General features: G+C 38.6%; 2 pseudogenes and 3 gene segments (V, D, J or C); all 5 read right to left on the reverse strand.

Moving 5' to 3' along the window:
* Nucleotides 1-47: 47 nt before the first annotated feature.
* LOC117493014 lies at nt 48-616 on the reverse strand (annotated as a pseudogene).
* A 685-nt stretch (nt 617-1,301) lies between these two features.
* Nucleotides 1,302-7,377, reverse strand: LOC117492975. The segment is given in 3 exon segments: nt 1,302-1,443; nt 2,962-3,212; nt 7,251-7,377. Coding segments are annotated over 3 exon segments (369 nt in total).
* A 3,030-nt stretch (nt 7,378-10,407) lies between these two features.
* LOC117492991 lies at nt 10,408-10,876 on the reverse strand. The segment is given in 2 exon segments: nt 10,408-10,738; nt 10,827-10,876. Coding segments are annotated over 2 exon segments (363 nt in total).
* A 3,463-nt stretch (nt 10,877-14,339) lies between these two features.
* LOC117493022 lies at nt 14,340-14,947 on the reverse strand (annotated as a pseudogene).
* Nucleotides 14,948-15,719: 772 nt separating this feature from the next.
* LOC117492124 lies at nt 15,720-16,145 on the reverse strand. The segment is given in 1 exon segment: nt 15,720-16,145. A coding segment is annotated over 1 exon segment (426 nt).
* Between the last annotated feature and the right edge of the window lie 9,398 nt (nt 16,146-25,543).

Below are 25,543 nucleotides of genomic sequence, written 5' to 3' on the forward strand. Positions count from 1 at the left end.
TATTCTGGGAATACATGCAGTAATGTATCAGTGATTATAACCTCTAAATGTTTAAACTGATGATGTAACAGTGAGCTGGTGTTGAGATCATTTCTGGTCTGAGGGCTCCTCCTCTGGTGGCTTCATGTTACAAGTGTTCAGGCTCTGAGGGGTTTTTGTTCAGCTCTACTGATGGTGTGTGTCACAGTGTGTCTCTGGCACAGTAATACACAGCAGAGTCTCCAGGCTGCACGCTCTGTCCGTTCAGAGTCACTGTGTTGCTGGAAGAGTCTAAGTCGATACTGAACTTGCTCTTCAGTGAATCTTTATAGAAGGTAGTTGAACCTCTTCTCACTCCTATCCACTCCAGTCCTTTCCCTGCAGGCTGTCTGATCCAGGCTGTGTACTAGCTGCTAACAGAATAAGAGACCTGACAGGTGATGGTCAGACGTTGACCTGGCTGCACAGTCACAGAGGCTGGCTGTGTCAACTGTTCACACTTCACACCTGTACAAATAAAACAAATGTTATATGACAGGTTATCCTATTAAACAGCAGTATAATAAGTGTTGACTCGTGCAGAGAGAGACTCACTTCCAGCTGCCAGCAGCAGCAGCAGCAGAGCTACAGAGAACATGATGATGATGACTCTGAGAAGACGTGAGCTCCTGATCCCCTTTAATCTCCACTGACAGTCTCATGTGAAGGCCTTATAACTGAATCACAATGGAGATTACTGAGTTTGCATAGAACCAAACACATTGCATATGAATATGAGTCGGATTGGAGATTAAAAAAAAACGGAGCCTGTTATTGTTACGATTACAAGAATACAATCACCTCAGTGTTTCAAGAGTCTAGAATCAACAAAAACAGATAATTAACATCTGGAGCTCTTTTAATGTCCTTTTTGATTATTGTTACACCAGGTCTTGTCAAAACCTTTATTCCATATTCAATATCCATTACAAAACAAAACAGCACACCTGAAATGTATATTTAAATACTTTATTAAGGGCAGTGAATTAATTTTTTCTGTATGTTTCTCAAATCAGTGTTATAAGTGTCACAGACAGAGTTACATTGCTATTATTGTCCTTAAAATATATGTAAAACAAAAACACTGATCTTTTTACTTGAGTGGTTTACTAATGACAGTTCATTCTGTTTTTGTTATAGATGGTTTTATTTTTGTCCTTTTTTCATCAAAAGAACTTGAAGAGTTTTTAATGTACCTACATCATTACTTATGTTATATCATTGGATATTTTAATAGTGGAAAAGGGACGCCTTTTAAAAAAAAATATGAGCATTGCAATAAATGTAGTTAAGGATCTATTTAATGTTCAAGTGGTGGTATTGAATAGAGGAAGTAGTTTGTGTACGACTCTCCTGTTACTGTCTCTCACTGTCTCTTCTGGCACAGTAATACACTGCTGTGTCCTCGGCCTTCAGACTGTTCATCTGCAGATACACTTTACTGCTGGAGTCATCTCTGGAGATAGTGAATCTACCCTGGACCGACTGGGAGCAATAGATACTAGCTGTGTGTATGAAAGCGATCCACTCCAGTCCTATACAAACAGCATTAAACATCATTTAAACTAGCAGCAAATAGTTCTTTAAGGCAATTGTTGACAAAAATGAACTGTTGATTAAATTAAAATATTATAATTATTATTTTTCAACGAAAGATCCAGTTGATTATTTATTTTCTTGAATTTGACTATAACTCATATGAGTAACATCAACGCTTTACTTCTAATCATTGTTTTAGTTGTAACAATTTGAAACTAATTCAGAAATTGGTTGAACGATATGTTTTTATTCTTTTTATGTTGTAACTGCAATGAAGGAAAGCATGATGGTCTAAATCAGGGCTATTCAATTGAGGGCCCGCGGGCCAAATCCGGCCCCGGGGTGATATTTACTGGCCCTTTGAGTATAATGTTAAAAAGTAATCAATTTTTTTTTTTAAGATTTTTTTTTTTTTTTTTTTTGTGCCATAGTGCCTTTATTCCAGAGAGGGTGTTACATTGAGAGATAGAGGGGTAAACAATGCCTGAAAACTTCGACGGGCTCGGGTTTCGAACCCACCTACTATACTGTAGTGACAACTCCTGTCATTGATTGCATCTCTGCGTGAATGATTAGATAATTTCACCTAAATGAAATCAAATGAAACATGTAGGCCTACTGAGTTCTGAACTTGCCATTTAGATCTATAAAGGCCTTGGGGCTATGTTGTTTGATTGAATTAAACACAATATATGCACTCCACTATGCTGTTGTAGTATTTACTGTATCTGAAGCTCTTAAATATGATTGCTCATATTTCAAGCCATCTTTTTCCCGGCCCCTTGCTTTGGATCATTTTCATCAACTGGCCCCCATTCCAAACTAATTGAATAGCCCTGGTCTAAATGTTTACTTGTGTTTGCTGCAGCTGGATGAAGACCTGGGTTTTGTTTCTTTTCTTACTTTAAAGGTTTCAGTATTCAAATAGTGGCAATTTGAGGACAGATACAGAGAAACTTGGAGCCTTAAGAGGACATAAACTACTAAGGAACTGAAACCTATTTGACAATGTGCAAAAACACATTTCTGCAGTGCATGAAAAATGCAAACTAAATAAGTTAAAAGACGTAGGATCTCAGATTAGACAATTTTCTCAAATGTTGTTGCTGTCTTCTCTAAAGAGACATTTTGATAAGGCTCTGTTCTGCAATTAACATTATAACTCTATTTAGTGATATGATTTCTACATTAAGCTATATGTTAAGAAATATTTTTCTAATCTTACAGTGTTTGGTGTAACTAAAGTTGTGTCATGATATTTGAAAGACTCTAAATCTCACATTAACAGTGTGAGAAAAGTGTGGTAATAATGAGGGGTTTTTGTACAGCTGCTCAACCAGCTTCAGTCACTGTGTGTCGAGCACAGTAATAAACAGCAGAGTCGACAGCCGTCAGACTGCTCATCTGCAGATACACCTGCTGTCTGCTGTTGTCTCTGGAGATGGTGAACCGGCCTTTCACTGACTCAGAGTAGTACGGGGTGCTACCAGTGTCGAAAGAAGCGATCCACTCCAGTCCTTTCCCAGGAGCCTGTCTGACCCAGGCCATGTAGTAGTTACTGAATGTGAATCCAGAGGCTGTACAGGTCAATCTGTGAGATTCTCCAGGCCTTTTAGTCACTGAATCAGATTCTGTCAGAGTCTGACCACCAACACCTGTCAAGAGGATAAAAACACATCTGGTGAAATAAGCTGGTGACACAATTAGAAGCTGTGTTAGATAAAGATCAGTAAAGATGTTGACCTGCCCAGCAGACAGTGAGCAGCAGCAGTCCTGTCCTATAGTCCATCATGTTAAACTGTGTGTCCTCTGTCCTCTGTCCTCCTCTCTGCAGTCACATAAGTAGAGGGGGAGATATCTGAGTTTTGCATTGACTCCTCCTATAACTAAGTGGGTGTGTGTTTTTTTCAGAATAATTTTGCAAGGCCATTTATAAAGGGACAAACAATTGACTTCATGTAAAGTATAATGATTTTGATTGCCAGAGGGACAGCTAGGCCTACATCCAATACGACAATAAACTCAATAAATTAATTAACCATTAATCTCAGGTGTATTTGATTTAATTTGGGTTAGAGATTAGTTGATCAGAGATGCTTCTTTAAGGGAAACATTATTAAGATATAATTTGTACTTAATCAACTTCTCAAATGTGTTTACGGTGGATTATAGTTTGCCAGTTAGCTGACTGGAATCAGTTGTTTGACTCCAGTGTTAAATATACAGGTTGCGTACGGGTGCTGGAAATCCTTGAAAATGCTTGAAATTGTACGAGGTGTTTTCAAGGTTTGAAAAGTGCTTGAATTTTGGGAATGGTGCTTGAATTTGGGATAAAGTGCTTGAAATTGTAAATGCTTTACTTCGCTTTTTAGATTAAAAGAAAATAAAGAAGTCTGAGCGCGCTTAATTGCTTCGCTTTTACATAAAACAGCTCCGCTCCGGTCTTCCCGCGCAATGCGCGTGACCGGCAAGTGTTTTTGTTACGTGTGTGACCTGGGCATTCTGATGAGAGTGATAGATGACAGTATGCCAGGAGGTTGCCGTTTCAACGAGTGTTGCTTGGCTAGCAGAAGACAAATACAAGCCATGGCTAAGACGACGGTCAAGCGAAGCCCAAGAGTAGCCTCCTGCAAAGTGTGCAACAATAACGATGCGAGAGTCTGCGCTGACGAGCGACACACCACACGAAAGGTACGCTGTAGTAGAACATTTTAGATTAGGCTATCGTTGCATGTAAAATACATGACACTTTTCTCTGTGCGCGGCAAAACAAGCTCGCCAAAATGGCTTCACTAGTCTGGCAGTATTTTAAGTGTCCGAAAATGACAATAAAATAGCGGTATGCAACGTGTGTGTGAAGCAGAAATCCTGCAGCTCCACCCGCTGTGACGGACCGGTGAGCAGAGCAGAACACACATTAAGAGTTAGACCTAACACACTTAGCTATTTTATCTACCTCTGGAACAAGCTAAACTAGTTATAAATATATTTATTCTTCACTGTCGGGTCGCTCATTACTGGATCAGTGAGCTGCAGGAGATACTGACGGGCTGTCAGGAGAGAGAGAGGGGGGGAGAGAGGAAAAGAGAGCGATATCGGTATCGGCCGATACTGATTCCGGCGATCGGCTCCAAAATTGGCGATCGGAGCATCCCTAATAATTGTATATGATATGTTTTATAATGATTGATCATGAAAGTGTTATCAAAGCTGGTAAAGTTGCAGCTAGTTTGAATGACTTTGTATACTACAGAGTAGCTTGTGAATTTACTCCAGGTGGAACTAAAGTCTGATTTAACACTTGATTATATTTCACATCATTCATCCACATCTGTAAAGTAACTAAAGGTATTAAATACATGTAGTGGAGAAGTGCACCATTTACCTCTGACTTGTGTTTACTGCCAACCTAAAAGTACCTCAAAAATAGTAATCAATAATATATTGAAAAGTTATTTGGCTGATTGTTTTATATTGGCTCAGCCAGGTTATATGGGATGCCCAGTCTACGTACCAGCGACGTGCAGTCAGTGGAGGCAGGGGAGGCAGAGCCTCACCTGTCATACTCCAATGTAACGGAAAAACAACTAAAGAAAAACGAAATAGTAATAATAATAAAATGTCTCCACTGATCTGTGTTGTAAGTGTGATTTATGTATGATTCTAATCGCTTTTTATAGTCAAAATCAGCAAATTTGCCGAGCTCCGCTACGGGAGCGATGACAAGTGAGGCAGGGACGTGCTTTGCCTCTCGTAAGCCCACAGTAACTTGCTGGAGCACGGGCACTAATTTAGCGCGGGCACTTATTTTGTGAGCGCGCTCAAGCCAGTTACTGTGGGGTAAGGTGAGGCACAGATGAGATCTGCCTCACCTCAGAATGCGTCACCCCACAGAAACTGGCTGGAAAGCGGGCCCAAAGCGCATGCCTGTTACCATCTCACTGTAGGTCACCAATGTAATGTATGTAGATCCCTTTATTACATTTATCCTCGCCATCCATAGTCTCTAAATAACTTATTTCACGTATATATGATATTTAGGCTCGCTGGTCTCAACGGCAATGAAAATGCACCAGGGGAGGCAGCCATAACCTCTGCCGCACTGAAGGGGGCGCACGTGAGCCCACAGGTTCTTGTTGCTACTGTTATTCTACGCAGAGACGGGAGCAACAAACTAGACTTTTGAAACTACAGGAAGATAAGGAGGACTTTTACAAAACAGTAATAGAGATTGTTGTCCAGAAGGATAGCATGGACTTCATCTTCAAGTCAAGGTAAGACCACATTTCTAATGAAAATGGGATCTTACTAAGAAAGAACAATCCAATATTTAGATTTTGGGTATCCTTTTGTTGAACGGTCTGTTTAAAATGAATCGAAGCATCAGACTAAAAAAGCTTTTGAAAATAACCGAATATTTCGATTAAGGTCAAAATATAATATTTGTAAATCTGACTCAGTGAGTCAGTGCCTCACCAGCCATGAACCTCACCGCACGTCACTGCTACGTACAGATGGGTCACACATTTTGAAATATTAAACTTAGTTTTCTTTTCTAACATTTTAAATTTTTCATCCTCATATAGAATGCTATTATGAAACACACATTTGGTTGTTTATAGCATGAAGAACATCTGATTTAATGTGAGGTAGGGAAATAATCATTTGAGTATAAGTATGTGTATATAAATATGTAATTTACAACAGCTGTAAGATGCTTGAAAAGTTTGAAAATGCACCTTGAAAATGCTTGAAAAGTGCTTGAATTTGACTTTGGAAAAGGTGTAAGAACCCTGAATATAGAATTTGCTTCATTTGGTTGTGGTTATGTGACAGTAATGTTTCAAATTCAAACAGATAAAACTTTCCTGATGATAATGTTTATGATATAATGATGATTTGTGTTCAATCGGCAAATCTAATAGATTTGTTTAATGTGTAATGTTATCAAAGTGTGCTTTCATTAATGTTCTTCTAGAGATACATGGGCACAGCTTAACCATACTGAATCAGATAAACAGCTGTATTGTTTGAAATGGGACATTTTTATATTATCTGTCATACATTTTGTTGGAGGCACAAAAGAAACAAAAATACATATTTTTCTGTTTGAATTCACTATATTTCTTTAGGCTGCAACTGAATTAAACATTGCGTAAAATGAGATGAAATAGGATGTCAATATTCAGTTAGTCAGTATTTCTAAAAGAGATACTGAAGAAAGTTAATATTCCCATAGGTGGTGGTAAATAGAGGAAGTAGTTTTTGTACGACTCTCCTGTTACTGTCTCTCACTGTGTGTCTCTGGCACAGTAATACACTGCTGTGTCCTCGGCCTTCAGACTGTTCATCTGCAGATACACTTTACTGCTGGAGTCATCTCTGGAGATAGTGAATCTACCCTGGACCGACTGAGAGTAATAGATTGGATTACTGCTTGTGCTGATATAAGCGATCCACTCCAGTCCTTTCCCAGGAGCCTGTCTGATCCAGTTCCATACTGAGCCTCCAAAGTTGAATCCAGAGGCTGTACAGGTCAATCTGTGAGATTCTCCAGGCCTTTTAGTCACTGGTTCAGATTCTGTCAGAGTCTGACCATCAACACCTGTCAAGAGGATAAAAACACATCTGGTGAAATAAGCTGGTGACACAATTAAAATCTGTGTTAGATAAAGATCAGTAAAGATGTTGACCTGCCCAGCAGACAGTGAGCAGCAGCAGTCCTGTCCTATAGTCCATCATGTTAAACTGTGTGTCCTCTGTCCTCTGTCCTCCTCTCTGCAGTCACATAAGTAGAGGGGGAGATATCTGAGTTTTGCATTGACTCCTCCTTTAACTGTGTGTCCTTTTGCAAGGCCATTGATAAAGCACCAAAAAGTAGACTTCATGTAAAGTACGAGGAAACCCTCTCCTTGCTTTACAGATTGAGGGGTAGTCCTTAACGTTTGATGAAATTTGGAGAATGAATGTTTAAATGTACAGCAATCACTCTCCATGTAGAAACAAATATGTGTTGGTGCATGTGTTGGATGATGGCAGAGAGACCCACCTACACTGTGTGCACACGTATTAGGCAAGTGGTATTTTTGTGCATTCATTTATTATTGAACAACTACAGTGCTCTCGGTCCATCACACATGTTAATAAACCTCAAATCTGGATATTTAAGAAAGTAAAAATGAGGTTTTGCCTTTTATAGGATAACATATGTGTGTACAATTATTGAGCAACTATTAGTGTGCAAACTTATTATGCAACTAAATAAAAAAACTAAAATGCTCCCATCTCACTTTTTTCATCTGTTAAAGAGAGAATAATAAAACAAACAATATTTGTCCTGCATACAAATAATGGTCTTCTTGAAAGATGCAGACTTTTCCTGTACCACTGCTTGAAGAAAATGTCTTCTAAAAACTGGCAGTATATTTGGGAGTTGACTTTCTAGTCATTTTTTATAATTCCAGCCCATACCAGAACCCCTCCTCCACCTTGCTGGCATCGAAGTAGAGCTCTGGGCCCGTTACTGATCCAGCCACGGACCATCTATCTGGTCCGTCAAGAGTCACTCTCATCTCATCAGTCCATGAAACCTTTGGAAAATCTGTGTTTAGATATTTCTTGGCCCAGTCTTGACATTTTATCTTATGTGTCTTGGTCAGTTGTGCTCGGGTTTCAGCCTTCCTAACCTTTATTGTCTCTGAGCACTGAACATCTTGTACTCCTGGGCACTCCGGGTAGGTTGCAGTTCTTGAATATAACAGCACTGGAGGATAATGGCTTCCTGGTAGCTTCACGTTTGATTCTTCTCAAATCTTTGGCAGTTCATTTGCGTCTTTTTCTCAATACGTTTCTTCTGACCCCATTAACCATTTGCACCAAACGTTTGAAGGTTATGTGATCACGCCCAAATATCTGAGCAATCTCAAGAGTGCTGCATCCCTCTGAAATACTTTTTGCAGTTTTGACTTTTCAGAGTCAGTTAAATCTATTTTTTGGCCCATTTTGCATGAGACAAAGGAACTGACTTATAATTGTGCACACCGTGATATAGGCCACACCCTCCCTCATTAGACATCACCTGATTTTAATCTCAATGAGACTTTTACCTGGTTAAATAAAGGATATATATATATATATGCTTAAATCCAATACACATTCAAGTTTATACAGCTTGGAGTTACGAAATATGCATACAAATTATGATATGATCAAAATACTCAATTCAAACAGATAAAGCTTTCCTGCTGATAATGTTTATGATATAATGATGATTGGTGTACAATCAGCAAAGTAAAAAGATGTGTATTAATCTTATCAAAGTGTGCATTCATTAATGTACTTCTAGAGATACATGGGCACAGTTTAACCATGCTGAATCAGCTAAACAGCTGTGTTGTGTGAAATGGGATATTTTATATTATTTTTTATATGTTTAGTTGGAGGCACAAAAGACACAAAAATACATATTTCCTTCAAAACATACAAATGATCTGTTAGAATTCACTATATTTCTTTAGGTTGCAACTGAATTAAACATTGCGTTAAATGAGATAAATAGGATTTTAGAGGTAAATTTAGAGGAAGTCGTTTTTGTACGACTCTCCTGTTACTGTCTCTCACTGTGTCTCTCCTGGCACAGTAATACACTGCTGTGTCCTCGGCCTTCAGACTGCTCATCTGCAGATACACCTGCTGTCTGTTGTTGTCTCTGGAGATGGTGAACCGGCCTTTCACTGACTCAGAGTAGTAGATGTAGCTACTGCCACTGCTGATATAAGCGATCCACTCCAGTCCTTTTCCAGCAGCCTGTCTGATCCAAGCAGTATCATAATGACTAGTACCAAACCCTGAATATGTGCAGGTCAGTCTGTGGGACTCTCCAGGCTTTTTAACCTCTGGTTCAGACTCAGTCAGTGTTTGACCCTCAGTACCTACAGACATGTAAACAGCTCATTAGTTTCTGTAAAGCAGCCATATTGTCTTTGTACCAGGAGCTCTGTCAGAAAAACAGGTGTTGTTCTTACCTGCAGAGTTAATTGACAGGATGAGAAAAACCACCAGATAATCAGGTCTGATCATTGTGAAAGCCAGTTGTCTCTGTCCAGTCTACAGTGTGTATGTCAGTGATTTAGTGTCTGTCCTTCACTCTGCAACACATATGTAGAGATGGAAGAGGTCAGAGTTTGCATTGACTCCTCCTCCTCAAACAGAAACACAGCACATCCCCTGAATATATATGATGTAGATTTCCTTTTTGCATACTATGACTGAATGTATATATCCTTAAATTAAAAGGTTGAATTTAAAGTTCTTTGTCAGTTCCTTTTATTTAAACCTAAATAAGATGTAATCATTTATTCTGCTTTGCACAACATTGGTTGCCCATCCTCCACATACTGGAAACATCATGCATAAATATATTATTGATACCTGCTGTTAGGAAATTAATAATGGGTTATATTATTGTTGCAGGAAAGCCTCAAGCCTTTTATAGTATACGTTTAGAGACATTGTCACATTCCCGTTATTGTCATCTGTCTTTTTATCCTCTACTGCCACCTGTTGGTACTTGTGTGAGTAATGTGACTGACATTTCTACATTTAATGTTTATTTTTGCCCATACATGAAAAATACATTTAGAAGATGTTTTTCCTATCCTTGGCTGTTTTATGAGAAATTATTTAATTAAAAACATTTATTTTTTATTATTGTGTTTTGTAACTTGGCTCAGTAGCAACTGTTTTTTTCATTTTCATAAAAACTACAACAAGGAAAGACTTAGTCAAAGTATAATTCTCCTTGTACTCTATCAACAAAGTATGGATGAGGACTGTAGGTTTTTGTACAGCTGCTCAACCAGCTTCAGTCACTGTGTGTCTCGAGCACAGTAATAAACAGCAGAGTCTACAGCCGTCAGACTGTTCATCTGCAGAGACACCTGCTGTCTGTTGTTGTCTCTGGAGATGGTGAACCGGCCTTTAAATGACTCAGAGTAGTACGGGGTGCTACCACCATTGGTGATAGTAGCAACCCACTCCAGTCCTTTCCCAGGAGCCTGTCTGACCCAGGCCATGTAGTAGCTAGTGAATGTGAATCCAGAGGCTGTACAGGTCAATCTGTGAGATTCTCCAGGCCTTTTAGTCACTGGATCAGATTCTGTCAGAGTCTGACCACCAACACCTGTCAAGAGGATAAAAACACATCTGGTGAAATAAGCTGTTGACACAATTAGAATCTGTGTTAGATAAAGATCAGTAAAGATGTTGACCTGCCCAGCAGACAGTGAGCAGCAGCAGTCCTGTCCTATAGTCCATCATGTTAAACTGTGTGTCCTCTGTCGTCTGTCCTCCTCTCTGCAGTCACATAAGTAGAGGGGGAGATATCTGAGTTTTGCATTGACTCCTCCTTTAACTAAGTGTGAATGTTTTTTTCAGAATAACTTTGCAAGGCCATTTGTGAAGGGACAAAAAATAGACTTAATGTAAAGTATAATGATTTTGATTGCCATAGGGAAAAGACCTAGGCCTACATCCAATACGACAATAAACTAAATTAATTAAGTAACCATTAATACCAGGTGTATTTGATTTCATTTGGGTTAGAGATTAGATGATCAGAGCTGCTTCTGAAACATTATTAATATATATTTTTTATTTAATCAACTTCTCAAATGTGTTTACAGTGGATTAAAGTTTGCCAGTTAGCTGACTGGAATCAGTTGTTTGTCTCCAGTGTTAAATATAAAATTTGCTTCATTTGGTGGTTATGTTACAGTAATGTTTCACGTTCAAACAGATGAAGCTTTCCTGATAATAATGTGTATGATATAATGATGATTTGTGTTCAATCGGCAAATCAAATAGATGTTTTTTTAATGTGTAATGTTATCAAAGTGTGCTTTCATGAATGTACTTCTATGAGATACATGAGCACAGTTGAACCATATTGAATCAGATAAACAGCTGCGTTGTTTGAAATGGGACATTTTTACATTATCTGTGATACATTTTGTTGGAGACACAAAATAAACAGAAATACATATTTTTCTGTTAGAATTCACTATATTTCTTTAGGTTGCAACTGAATTAAACATTGCGTCAAATGAGATGAAATAGGATGTCAATATTCAGTTACTCAGTATTTCAACATAAAGTGAATGCTCTCATGGGTGGTGGTAAATAGAGGAAGTAGTTTTTGTACGACTCTCCTGTTACTGTCTCTCACTGTGTCTCTTCTGGCACAGTAATACACTGCTGTGTCCTCGGCCTTCAGACTGTTCATCTGCAGATACACTTTACTGCTGGAGTCATCTCTGGAGATAGTGAATCTACCCTGGACCGACTGGGAGTAATAGATAGAAGAACTATAGGTGTAAGCGATCCACTCCAGTCCTTTTCCAGGAGCCTGTCTGACCCAGTTCATGCCGTAGCTACTGAATGTGAATCCAGAGGCTGTACAGGTCAATCTGTGAGATTCTCCAGGCCTTTTAGTCACTGGTTCAGATTCTGTCAGAGTCTGACCATCAACACCTGTCAAGAGGATAAAAACACATCTGGTGAAATAAGCTGTTGACACAATTAAAATCTGTGTTAGATAAAGATCAGTAAAGATGTTGACCTGCCCAGCAGACAGTGAGCAGCAGCAGTCCTGTCCTATAGTCCATCATGTTAAACTGTGTGTCCTCTGTCCTCTGTCCTCCTCCCTGCAGTCACATAAGTAGAGGGGGAGATATCTGAGTTTTGCATTGACTCCTCCTCACAGGGTTTGTAAAAAATATCAACTCTCCATCTCAGCTGTTAAGTATTTTCTCTAATTAGTTTTGAGTTGTGTAGAATATCTATCAGTGGGGACGCAATCATTTGATTGGCTTACAATTAAGCAGACATCTGATTGGCTACTGACACTTCCCTCTTAAAAATGTTTTACATTTGTGAAAACGTTTTTACATTCATATAAAACTATAAGTATTTGTGTATGCATTGAAAAATATTTGTGTGGATGCAGACATTTATATATAAATCTCAAATAACATTAGTAAATCCTTCTGTGTACATTTATTTATTTTGTGACTGTTCTCAACCAATAGAATGCCTGATATCTTGAAATCTGTTTGAGGGAGAACTACGACTAAATGAACTCATAAATCTGCAGTGAATTCTGATCCAGCTATTAAAATGTTTTTTGTGTGTTATAATGAAGCAACCTCTCACAGGGTGAGAATATAAAACTGTAGTTCAGAGCAGGGTCTGAGTGTGAGTTAAGATCAGTGAGAGCAGCAGATCTGAGTGTTTCCTTTTACTGACAGAGGAGAGGGGAACTCTCTAGTGTCTTTATGAGAGCAGCTTCTACATTATTTGACTCCCATATATATGCATTATGTGGCTGAAATGTGTTCATGTAGTGTTTATTTTATTCCTTTTTTGGACATTGATTTCAGGAGACCTTTTAGTTTTTTTCTCCTTGGCTATTTTGTGTTCCAGCGATCAACACATCGATAATATTGTTCTAACAATGTGTTAATTAAACATTGCTGGTAATTGATGATCTCTCTCAAGGCTGAATTTCATAATTTTATTATATACAGCCAAAGCAAAAGATACATGAAGAATATAATTGATTTTGAGAGTTTATCGAGATAAGAATAGGTGCTGTAGGTTTTTGTACAGCTGCTCAACCAGCTTCAGTCACTGTGTGTCGAGCACAGTAATAAACAGCCTAGTCTACAGCCGTCAGACTGCTCATCTGCAGAGACACCTGCTGTCTGTTGTCGTCTCTGGAGATGGTGAACCGGCCTTTCACTGACTCAGAGTAGAAGATATTGTCACTGTTATACATACTCGCAACCCACTCCAGTCCTTTCCCAGGAGCCTGTCTGACCCAGGCCATGTAGTAGCTACTGAATGTGAATCCAGAGGCTGTACAGGTCAATCTGTGAGATTCTCCAGGTCTTTTAGTCACTGGTTCAGATTCTGTCAGAGTCTGACCATCAACACCTGTCAAGAGGATAAAAACACATCTGGTGAAATAAGCTGGTGACACAATTAAAATCTGTGTTAGATAAAGATCAGTAAAGATGTTGACCTGCCCAGCAGACAGTGAGCAGCAGCAGTCCTGTCCTATAGTCCATCATGTTAAACTGTGTGTCCTCTGTCCTCTGTCCTCCTCTCTGCAGTCACATAAGTAGAGGGGGAGATATCTGAGTTTTGCATTGACTCCTCCTTTCTGATTGAACATTGTCCTCTGTTCACACTAATATTTACCTAAAAAATATATCTCTCTAAATGTTGATTTTGTCAACATTTTAACCTGATATCAATGTTATCCTTATATTGCTTTGTTACATTTACATTTCTTATTTAATTAAGTTTCTTCCGATGCAACTTGAATTTCTGCTGCTGTTTATTGAAAAATTGTATTCAAATTGTTATGATTTAGTTTCATATCATGTAGCGTTTGTATATCACTTTGCAGGCTAGGTTTGAAATAGACAAACAGCATCCCATACTTTTTATCAAAGCTGACGTTGTATGTCACTATAATCAGTACAACAATTAATGCATTTTTTTCATAAGAAATTGTGACATCCAAAAATAAAATCAGTTTTGTCTCGTAGCTTGTACTGACTACTACTACTATTTTTAGGGGAATAGATCCTGTTACAAATCTAACATTTAGAGCAATTCATCTACTGAAACCAATTCAGCTGATTTTATTTTATAAGGTCTACTTGAGAAGTTTAATGTTCGACAATTTGTCATTTTTATTTGTCTTGTATTCTGGGAATACATACAGTAATGTATCAGTGATTATAACCTCTAAATGTTTAAACTGATGATGTAACAGTGAGCTGGTGTTGAGATCATTTCTGGTCTGAGGGCTCCTCCTCTGGTGGCTTCATGTTACAAGTGTTCAGGCTCTGAGGGGTTTTTGTACAGCTCTACTGATGGTGTGTGTCACAGTGTGTCTCTGGCACAGTAATACACAGCAGAGTCTCCAGGCTGCACGCTCTGTCCGTTCAGAGTCACTGTGTTGCTGGAAGAGTCTAAGTCGATACTGAACTTGCTCTTCAGTGAATCTTTTTGGTATGTGTAGTGTCCAACACGTGCGCCGATAATCCACTCCAGTCCTTTCCCTGCAGGCTGTCTGATCCAGGCTGTGTACTAGCTGCCCACAGAATAAGAGACCTGACAGGGGATGGTCAGACGTTGACCTGGCTGCACAGTCACAGAGGCTGGCTGTGTCAACTGTTCACACTTCACACCTGTACAAATAAAAATAAAAATAATATGACAGGTTATCCTGTTAAACAGCAGTAGAATAAGTGTTGACTCGTGCAGAGAGAGACTCACTTGCAGCTGCCAGCAGCAGCAGCAGAGCTACAGAGAACATGATGAGGATGATGATGATGATGATGATGATGATGATGATGATGATGATGATGATGATGATGATGATGATGATGATGATGACTCTGAGAAGACGTGAGCTCCTGATCCCCTTTAATCTCCACTGACAGTCTCATGTGAAGGCCTTATAACTGAATCACAATGGAGATGACTGAGTTTGCATAGAACCAAACACATTGCATATGAATATGAATCGGACTGGAGATAGAAAATGGAGCCTGTTATTGTTACTATCACAAGAACACAATCACCTCAGTGTTTCAAGAGTCTAGAATCAACTTTGTGTACTTTATTTTTGCAAAAACAGATCATTAACATTTTTTTGATTATTTTTACACCAGGTCTTGTCAAAACCTTTATTCCATATTCAATATCCATTACTAAACAAAACAGCACACCTGAAATGTATATTTAAATACTTTATTAAGGGCAGTGAATTAGTTTTTTCTGTATGTTTCTCAAATCAGTGTTATAAGTGTCACAGACAGAGTTACATTGCTATTATTATCCTTAAAATATATGTAAAACAAAACCACTTATGTGATCTTTTTATTTGAGTGGTTTACTAATGACAGTTCATTCTGTTTTTGCTATAGATGGTTTTATTTTTGTCCTTTTCTCATGAGAAGAACTTGAAGAGTTTGTAATGTACCTACAATATATGTTATATCATTGGATAATGTAATAGTGGAAAAGGGCCGCCTTTTAAAAAATATGAGCATTGCAATAAATGTAGTTAAGGATCTATTTAATGTTCAAGTGGTGGTATTGAATAGAGGAAGTAGTTTTTGTACGACTCTCCTGTTACTGTCTCTCACTGTGTCTCTTCTGGCACAGTAATACACTGCTGTGTCCTCGGCCTTCAGACTGTTCATCTGCAGATACACTTTACTGCTGGAGTCATCTCTGGAGATAGTGAATCTACCCTGGACCGACTGAGAGTAATAGATAGGAGTACTAGCTGTGTGTATAAAAGCGATCCACTCCAGTCCTTTCCCAGGAGCCTGTCTGATCCAGTTCCATACTGAGCCTCCAAAGTTGAATCCAGATGTTGTGCAGGTGAGTCTGTGAGATTCTCCGGGTTTCCTGACTGCTGGTTCAGACTCAGTTATGGTCTGACCTTCAGCGACAGACCAAACAAACAGAGCAACCACCAAGAGTGTTAGCTTTCCCTGAGCCATGTTCACACAGTTTCTTGTGTCTTCAAAAGCTTGAGTCCCTCTTTAAATATGAAGTAAACTTGATCCCTTTGAGAATTCATTTGATGATTAGCTCCTCCTACTTTGCATTCTGCTTTAAAAGTCAAATTCAAGGCAAACAGCATTAAATATCATTTAAACTAGCAGCAAATAGCTATTTAAGGCAATTGTTGACAAAAATGAACTGTTGATTAAATTAAACTAATATAATTATTCTTTTACAACTAAGGCTCCAGCTGATTTATTTTCTTTAATTTGACTATAACTCATATGAGTAATATCAAAGCTTTACTTCTAATCATTGTTTTAGTTGTAACAATTTGAAACTAATTCAGAAATTGATTGAATGATGTTTTTTATTTTTTATGTTGTAACTGCAATGAAGGAAAGCATGATGGTCTAAATCAGGGTTCGGCAACCCCTGGCACGCGTGCCAGCATTGGCACGCGGCACCGTAACCAGTGGCACACTAGGAATAAGTGGAATAAGTGTGCAAAATATTTAAATTGTATTTTCGGATCCTGAACAAGACCGCCGCCAGAGCGCGTCTCCGTTACCTGCAGAAGGAAGCCATGCACGCAGCGCAGCCCCGCTCTGTTTAACTCCAGGTGACTTTCTGCCGCTTTCCTCCGTAGTGCAGGGCTGATCGTTTCACCACAGAGGAAAGCACTTCACAAATTGCATTACCCATAAGGAGCTGTACACATGCCGCAGTTTTTGCGTGGCTGTGTCTTTAGTTGAAAGCCCAGTGGCGATCTGCTCATCTCTCATTGAAATAATATGCTACAAAGGGGCGGACTGGCCATCTGTGTGTTGAACTTTCCTGTCGGCTCCCAGACCGTAGTCGAGGAGGGCAGAAGCAACAAGCTTCAGGTTCAATAACCCACTTTAGCTTAAATGACTGGAGAGAGGCGAGCTCTTCTTGGTAGGCCGTTGCATTTATTTAGCTGTTCTTCTGTTTCACAAAATACATCACAGACCTCTGTTTTTCTGCTGCCTCGTTTCACTTCCAGAAACATACACACGCTCCCTCACTGTCGCTTTACCATCCACACACACACATGCACACGCCACACCCCTCTCTCTCTCTCTTATGCGTCTTTCACACCAGCGCTTTTCCCTTTCTAGCTCCTAGCGAGAGCTTTTCTGGTTCAGCTCCGGTTTCCCTTTTCAGCTCCCGCTCTGTTCACACCGCCCAGAGCTGCCGAGAGATTTTCTCCCACAACAACAACGGGCCGGGGACTGCGTCGGGTCGACGATCGTGTTGCTTTTAATCATACGAAGCCAGATTACATTAAATAACGACTTCTCCAACCTTATACTTTTCTCCAGAGTGCCGTGGTTCATTGTTTATTAATGTGTTTCAGCGGCATTTACCGACCGCTACAGTGCTGGCTGCTCTTCAACGGGAGTTTATTCTCCCGTTAGCTCACACGGCTCTAAAGTATTCACTGTCTGACTGTCACACAAGCAGCTGATACATATCCCCAGTTCCCCTTAAGTGAATGTGTGTCAGTCTGAATTGACGCTGTTTGGCATCACAACGCTGTTATGAAAGTTTCTCTGGTATAACATGGGTGATGTTAGCATAGCAACCGAAGCTAAACTGACTACTTGCTAAGCCGTTTTCTCCAGGCACATTTTACCGGCGTATTTTTCATTATGATTCTACTTGTGATAGTCGGACATGACAACCTGTACAGCCCATGTATTAATTCCATCCGATAGCTGCTATAATAACAAACAAAACGTCTGCCTGCTCTCCACAATGATCAATAACAGCGAACGGATGGTCAAAGTATGTTTCCTGCACGCCTCGACGTAAGCGACGCCGCGTCATAGCTCCAAAGCTCTTGCCTCTGGACCGACAACTTTTTGGAGCTGGAAGTGAAGCGCATTCCGGAGCTATGACGCGCCGCCGCTGCGGTGTGAACAGGAAAAACCGGCGCTTTTCAGGCTCTAGCTCCCAGCAGGAGCTGGAAAAGCGCCGGTGTGAAAGGGGCATTAAAGGGACAGCGATCTCATCTCACTCTGCATGACCCTAATATCGAGTAGTATGAAGCTGCAGCCTCGGAGGATGCACTCTCAGGACCGCACACTCTCAGGACCGCACACTCTCAGGACCCTAGTTGTTTTGCAACATCGCCACCTAGTGAGCAGGAGACATGAATATGAACGACAACGCAGAGAGTGTGAGTAGTGTGAAGTGCTTTTAAAGTTTATTTGTTTAACATTAATAACAATTCCGGTGTCTTCGGACTTCACAAATGAAGTGTGATTAGCTAACATTAACTATGATAGTCTTAAGGCAATACAAACAAACATCTGTTAGCTTATGATAGCTTCTAACAGTATTAAAGGCACTAAAAACAATTATTTGTTAGCTATAGCTTTCGGCTTTTCATATTTGATTATTTGTTTAATGAAACTGTAGCGTGATTTTGGCAAGCCCAACTAGGTGTCCTACATTAATTGTTGATTTAATCACTAATTACAGTAAGAGTGTGAGTAATGTGAATCATGTTGTTTGTTTAAAGTTAACAACTATTCTGGTGTATTCAATTGGACAGCAATACAAGCAACACGTGCTAAATGTAATCTGTGAGCCTATGATGACTCGCTGCAAAACCAACTGTTAGCCTTTTTGTTTATTTGTTTAATGAAACCGTATGTTATGGTTATGTTATTTAGCAGAGGCTTTTATCCAAAGTGACTCACAAAAAACATAAAATAACCATAATTAATATTAGAATATCAATACAAATAGTTACATAGTCAGTTACATTACGTATTACATTTTTAACAGGGTAATTAGTCATCTGTAACCTACATTTAAAAAAAGTAAACTTCCTAACCCTGATCATTAATTATAGTCAGCTAATTAATTAAACTTCAAAGGATGACAAAAGCATGTCAATATGATCTGTCTGTCCGCTACATTAAATCAGCAGTAGCCTAATATAAGTTCTGTATTCAGTGTAAATGCTTCTTTAATAGTCATTGTATTACTATTTGAATTCATTGTAAATAATCTTAACTGTGCTGACTGCCTGTTTACTGTTTATCAGACAGTCTCATCATTTTGACATGTTTTGTAATATTGCATGAGGTGTTTTAGTCAGTTATTATGTCGGCCTATTCTGTAGGTTAGAATCTGTCGTGTCAGAATCTAACAATTAGGCCTAATTTATGTCTGTCTGTGAAAGTATTTCAAAATGTTCAGTTTGACCAATTAGGCTCTCTCTTTTTCAAGATGCATATTTCAATCCAAGAGGGGAGATCCTTGCCCGATTTACAACGATGCACTACATGTTGCAAAGTCTTTCACTGCCCGTTCTGTGCCTCAAATGTGTTCCACCCAGCCAAACTGAGCAAGGTCCAAACCATAGACTGTATATATAAATGGACGTAGGGTCCGTGACGTCACCCATAGGATTCTGCAGAGTTGCCGAGAAGCCCTTAGTAGGCGGAGTCGGCCACTAACGGCTCGACAGTGACGTCTGAGTCTAACTCCCGCCTGCTCCAGCCTGCTCCAAATAAGGGCAAAGAGGCGGAGCCGAGGCGGGACCTTCTGCCTCCAGCTGGGAAGTAACAGAGCTAGCTCAAGCTAAGAAGCTAAGCTAACATGCTTCCCCATCAGCACACTGCCGTCACATTTTACGTTTCTAAGGTAAGTGGACATGAAACTATTCAGCAAAACTATAAATAATAATCTAAGTTATTGAGTTTTTAGCATAATACTTCAGAATCTTAAAATCCCTTAACGTTTGTATGCAATGTGCTAAATGCAACACTGGAATCAAGCAAATATTAATATGTTTGCATGACATTAGTTATTTATATTTTGCTATCACTTAATTATACGTTTAATACATTTAAGTTAAGCTAAGGTGCATGTGATGGTAGCTACAGATGAAGCGTCTTATTTTGGACAGTTTAAAATGCGAGGGTCGTGATCGGTTCGTGCACGTTCCGTGATGGCCGGCCGGCCCCCAGTCAGACTTGATACCGCCCCCATGATAAATACATTTAATTATTGTGAAGCCAGCTGCAATGGATCATTGATCCACCAGGGGGTGCAGTGGGGTTCCACACTGGAGTCATGTGAAATCAACTTCTCTGTTGTTAATAATGTTGTTTAGTCGGAAAAAACGAACGAGCCGGCTCTCCCGATTTTTAATCCTAATTTAATCATCATCATTGATGTTTATGTTCGCCGAATTGACATGAAATCACTGACAAATAGGAATATTCTGTATTCAACTTCATTGAAACGATCAGGATGGGTGTTATTTTTCCCCACAATGACCAAGTCGCTGCAAATGATCCCATGTATTATGTACATGTACATGGCCACATTCTCAACAAAGTTACGTAACGAAACATTCTGTATTCCTTGCTTACTTTTTATTTAATGCTTTATAACAGCTGGAATAGTTCGTTTAGAACAGGCACCTCACTCGCAATCTGCTCCTCCGCAACGCCTACCACCTACCTCCGGCTGAAATTATGAATGTACAGTAAGGCATAGTAATCATAGATAACACGGCAGGCTCCGTTACAGTTTGTTTTCATCTGATTTCAAATATTTCAAATGTCTGAAGTTAATAAATACATTCTCAGTGTTCAAGTCAATAATAGTCATATAAGAAAAGTACTGATCTAATAACAGAGATTTTATAAGGACTTTTCAATGTTCGACATCGCTCATGTGAAATACAGTAAACTGGATGTTGTGGTGCCGAGAGGCGGGGTATCAAAACTACAAGCTAAACTTTTATTTAGCATCTGAACACACTTGTAAACAACGTGATGCCCGGGAAGCGAAGACCCGGCGGAAACAGCTGGTCTGGTTCACTAAAATGTCCGTGTACAGTATATCTGGTACTAATGTATAGCGGATCTTTGTTAAGATCCATATGTCAGTAGAGATGGGATGGCAGAAGGTGCTATATATATATATATATAATTCCAAAGCTGGTAAAGACCTTTCAAATTTAGCAATAATAGTCATATAAGAAAAGTACTGATTTGTTCTTGAATCAACTTTTTTATGGAAAATGTTTTATGTAATTTTATTTCATTTTAAATAAAATGAAAGACATTCACAGTTAATGTAATTAGATATACATTATTAATGCCATACATTTTTAAATGTAATTAGATATACATTATTAATGCCATACATTTTTGCATAAATATTTATTCAGTATGATAGCTGTCTAACAGAAGTTAAATCCATTTCTCACTTATTCTGACAATGTACTTAACCCCAAATAAAAGAACCCAATAAAAATAGTTGTTAAATAATAGTGAAGTCACGTTGTAATAACAATAACTCATCTCTCTCGGTTTTTTTTGTTTTCTTTGTGTGCTTTGCCAAAAGCCACTTTGTCAAGTGTCCTAGTTGGGTTACCGTAACGAACAGCAGCCGGCTCTCGATTTTTAATCCTAATTTAATCGTTTATGTTCGCCGAATTGACATGAAATCACTGACAAATTTGAATATACTGTATTCAACTTCATTAAAATGTTATTAACGTGCCTAAACTCAGTAATTCACTAAAAATTACTGATCCCTCCGCGTCGCGGAGGGATCTTGATCCCTGGGTGTTATTTTTCCCCATAATGACCAAGTCGCTGCAAATTATCCCGCTCATGGCGCTTAAAGTAACGACATGACTCCCAATATTAATTAAAATGCTTTTATGGATTTAGAAAATATTTTGATTGATTTAAAACATAGTTCTATGTATTGATTTAAATTTACATGCATCCGCTAAGAAAAATAGTCCGTTGTTACCGTTTTTTAAACAGTCAGAATGAAACGGCAGCTCTCAGCTGTGTGTTCACACTCCTAACTCTGATCTTTCTTTTCCAACAGTTAAGTTAACTGTAGGTTACTCTGAGTGACAAGCTTACAGTTAGTGAAGTAACACTTTTTTTTTGTGAGTCACGACCTCGCTGTTTCATTCTAACATAACGCTCCAAATATGACTGTTTCCACTCGGACTTCAATACAGCAACACCATTGTTTGGTTTCCATGGTAGCGTGTCTCTTTAGTAGCGTGCACTCCTTTCCTGTAAATTACAGGTCCAGCCAGGCAAAACAGTAATATGAAATATGAACGTTAGTTTTTAACTGAAATGATCAAATAAAGTCAAAATGTCACAGTGTTTACAAACATTGACCATACCGTTCACCAGCCCCCACCCCACTCTTTGTTTAAAACGAATTGGCCATCGGAATGTGTGTGTCCCAACCCCCCCCCCTGTGATATCTCTTCACAGGGGGGAGAGTTAGACGCTCGTGAATTGTCAACGGGGGGGGGGGCCTCTCTGCACGGAGGAGCCGCGGAGAAGTGAATCACAGTGATCTGCTATTTTAAAGTAAATTCAACACATATCGACCCTAAATATAGCATATATTAAGAACGAGAAAGTGTTAACATCGTTTTTTGTAAACATATGACCAATATGCGAGGGTGATGACATCAGAGCATCGTCCTATGGGCTTAGCCCCGGACAGGTACAACAGGTATTCACTCAGAGGGGGGTAGTTACCCATTTACATGTCAAAAAGCAACATACAGTAGGCGGGTGGGGGATGGTGAACGTTTACATTTCTCTACAGCAGTGGTTCCCAAACTTTTTGTGCCCAAGGCACACCAAAGGACAAGTAAAAATCTCAAGGCACACCTATTGTGCGAAATAGCCCTTATAACACGTGTTATCACTCATATCATGTAAAATATCTGTAAATGTGCATAATTATTTACTAATGCCAAATAAAATGTATAGATAGAACAATCAGTGGTTCAAGTTAGTATATTCCTCAGTGTAACATATCCACTAGTTGCAAAGCTTAAACATTTTTATATATTTTTTTATTTTAAGGGAAAGGATGTTTTCACTACTCAGTTTGTCAACTATGTTACGGACAAACTTGATGTCATTACAATCATTTGATTAAGTCCTGCACTTCAAGTAAAATCAAATTTGAAAGGCTCTTGAGTCTATTCTACCATATATCCAAAGATTTTTTAAAGTTTAAAAAATAATTGTATTAAAGTTTTGTTTTTTCATGTGATATGTTCAGCACTGTCATTAAGTTTAGGGATATTTTGTATTATAAAACTACCATACAGGTCATTTTGATAGTTTTAAGAGATGTCATGTAAAACTCCAACCTGTGTAGATATACATTATACTATAAAGGATATCAGAAGCACTATTTTAGATATTTTAAATTTGAAAAAATGAGGTGCAACATAGTTGACAATGAAAGTCAAACATTTGACGCAAATAACATAGTTGACTGGACACATTATTAACCATCAGCACTATGTTAATTTCAAGGCAGAAGTGCAAAATTCCATTGATAATGATGTGTAATGACGTCTACATGTCGTACAAATTGTCAACTAGGTTACCTGTCAACTAAGTTACTACAGTTATTACAGTACTGGGTAACTCAGTTGACAGGTAACCTAGTTGACAATTTCCCTATTTTGACCCATCATTTCAATGGTAGGCCTTGCCTGGATGACCACATGTCATTTTCTTGAACAGGTTAACATCACATTTGCACATATAATTGAATTAAAATCATTAAACAATTGTAAACCATAACAATGTACGTAACATTGTTGATTGTCAATGAGTATATTAATTGACCATGTGCTATTATACATAAAATATTGTAAAAATGTAGAGGACAATCACCACAGTGTGTTCAAAATGTCTGCCAAAGAGGAACATGGCATCATGTGATGCTGGTGACATGGTATTGGGACAAACCATTTTTGAGTTAAAGGGGGAAGTTCTGTTAGTAACATAGTTGACAGAACTTTTGCGGACATTCATATATTAAGATATTTAAATTATTTAAAGGGGGAAATCAATTAAAAATATGTTATTATTCTTTAGTATTTAGACTTTTGAAATAAATGAATCATTTTTTAAATTTACTTTAATGGTTTTTATTCATTATTTTGAATCCAAGACACCCTCAACTGAAAAACGGACATAGCAAAAACTGACAATTTAAGAACATCATGACACATTTCAAGCTAAATAAAGCATAGGATGCACATAATGTTTGTGTGATATTATAACATGCTTTCCAATAATAGGCAAAATATGATATTTTTGAAGAAAATAGTTAGAATAATTATAATTATCATCAATGGACATCAATGGACATGGAATGTACCCTAAATTGTAGAATCACTCAGCAGTTACATACACCAAACCTTCCAGTTATATTCCTATCAATATTATGAAGGCTTTTACAGAAGGGTTTGGTCATATATAATTCATAGCCTGAATTATATAACATTTTATACCTAAAAACATGGTGAAAATTGATATTTTAGGGCTGTTGACAGTATTTTCTGATTTATGGAGTGATACAAAGAGATATCACTCACTCAATTTCACTTTCCACTATGTCCACCGTTGTTTTTCACAACCAATGGCAGAACTTTATTGAGGCCTGTAATTAGTCAACTACAGGTCTCTTGAGTCAGTCTTTTTCTTCCAAAAAGCTTGTGACAAGATGTTATTGCTCTTGGGGCATTAAAAACAAGATTTTAACTTTAGTTTTTTATATAATATCTGCATTTTCTATTGTGAAAAACTAAGTCTTAGTTATTTAATATATAGCGCCATCTCCTGGTTAAACCCTGAAATTGGAGAATAGTGGGAGGGCCTAACATTCCTGAATACTGGTCTTTGGCAGGCAACTGGCTGGCAGTCGGCAGGAAGCTGTATGCTGGGGTCCAAAATAAGAGGCTCCATCTGTAGTTAGTGCTCTTACCTGTGAGGCCTCCTCCAAACAGCATTATAACCAGACTGTATCATTAAAACTATAAGTACCAGTTCTAGATCCTTGACTTTAGACAAACAATTCAAAAGACAAAATGTATTTAAAGACCAATCTTTATTTGAAGGTGCCTCTTAACCTGGGATATTAGTTATACAGTAATAGTATTGACAATCTAAAAAAACTGAGCAATTCAACAGTCAACTTTATATTTCTTATTGTCTAAAGCATTTATTATTTTCATTTTCCCCTCTCATATTCAGTGTGGACGGATTGAGACAGCGTGGTGTCCAGAGAGCTGCAGAGACTTCAGGGAGAAACCTCCGTGTGATGGACGTCCAGTCTGTTGGTTTGGAGAGGACTGAGGGTCGTTCCTCTGCGAGAAGGACCAGGCCTGATGGAGGAGCCCATGCTGGGCATAGCTGATACCAACTGCACAGGCCTTGTCTGTCACTTTATTTGACTAAATGTGTTTACTTATACATTTAATAGGTTTACACCTTCTGTCCATATGTGCTTTTTTATTTAAAACCTGTTTGATTAACTTTTGGTT

This window comes from Trematomus bernacchii, unplaced genomic scaffold (assembly GCF_902827165.1).
Source record: "Trematomus bernacchii unplaced genomic scaffold, fTreBer1.1, whole genome shotgun sequence".
In the NCBI taxonomy this organism is placed as follows: Eukaryota; Metazoa; Chordata; class Actinopteri; order Perciformes; family Nototheniidae; genus Trematomus; species Trematomus bernacchii.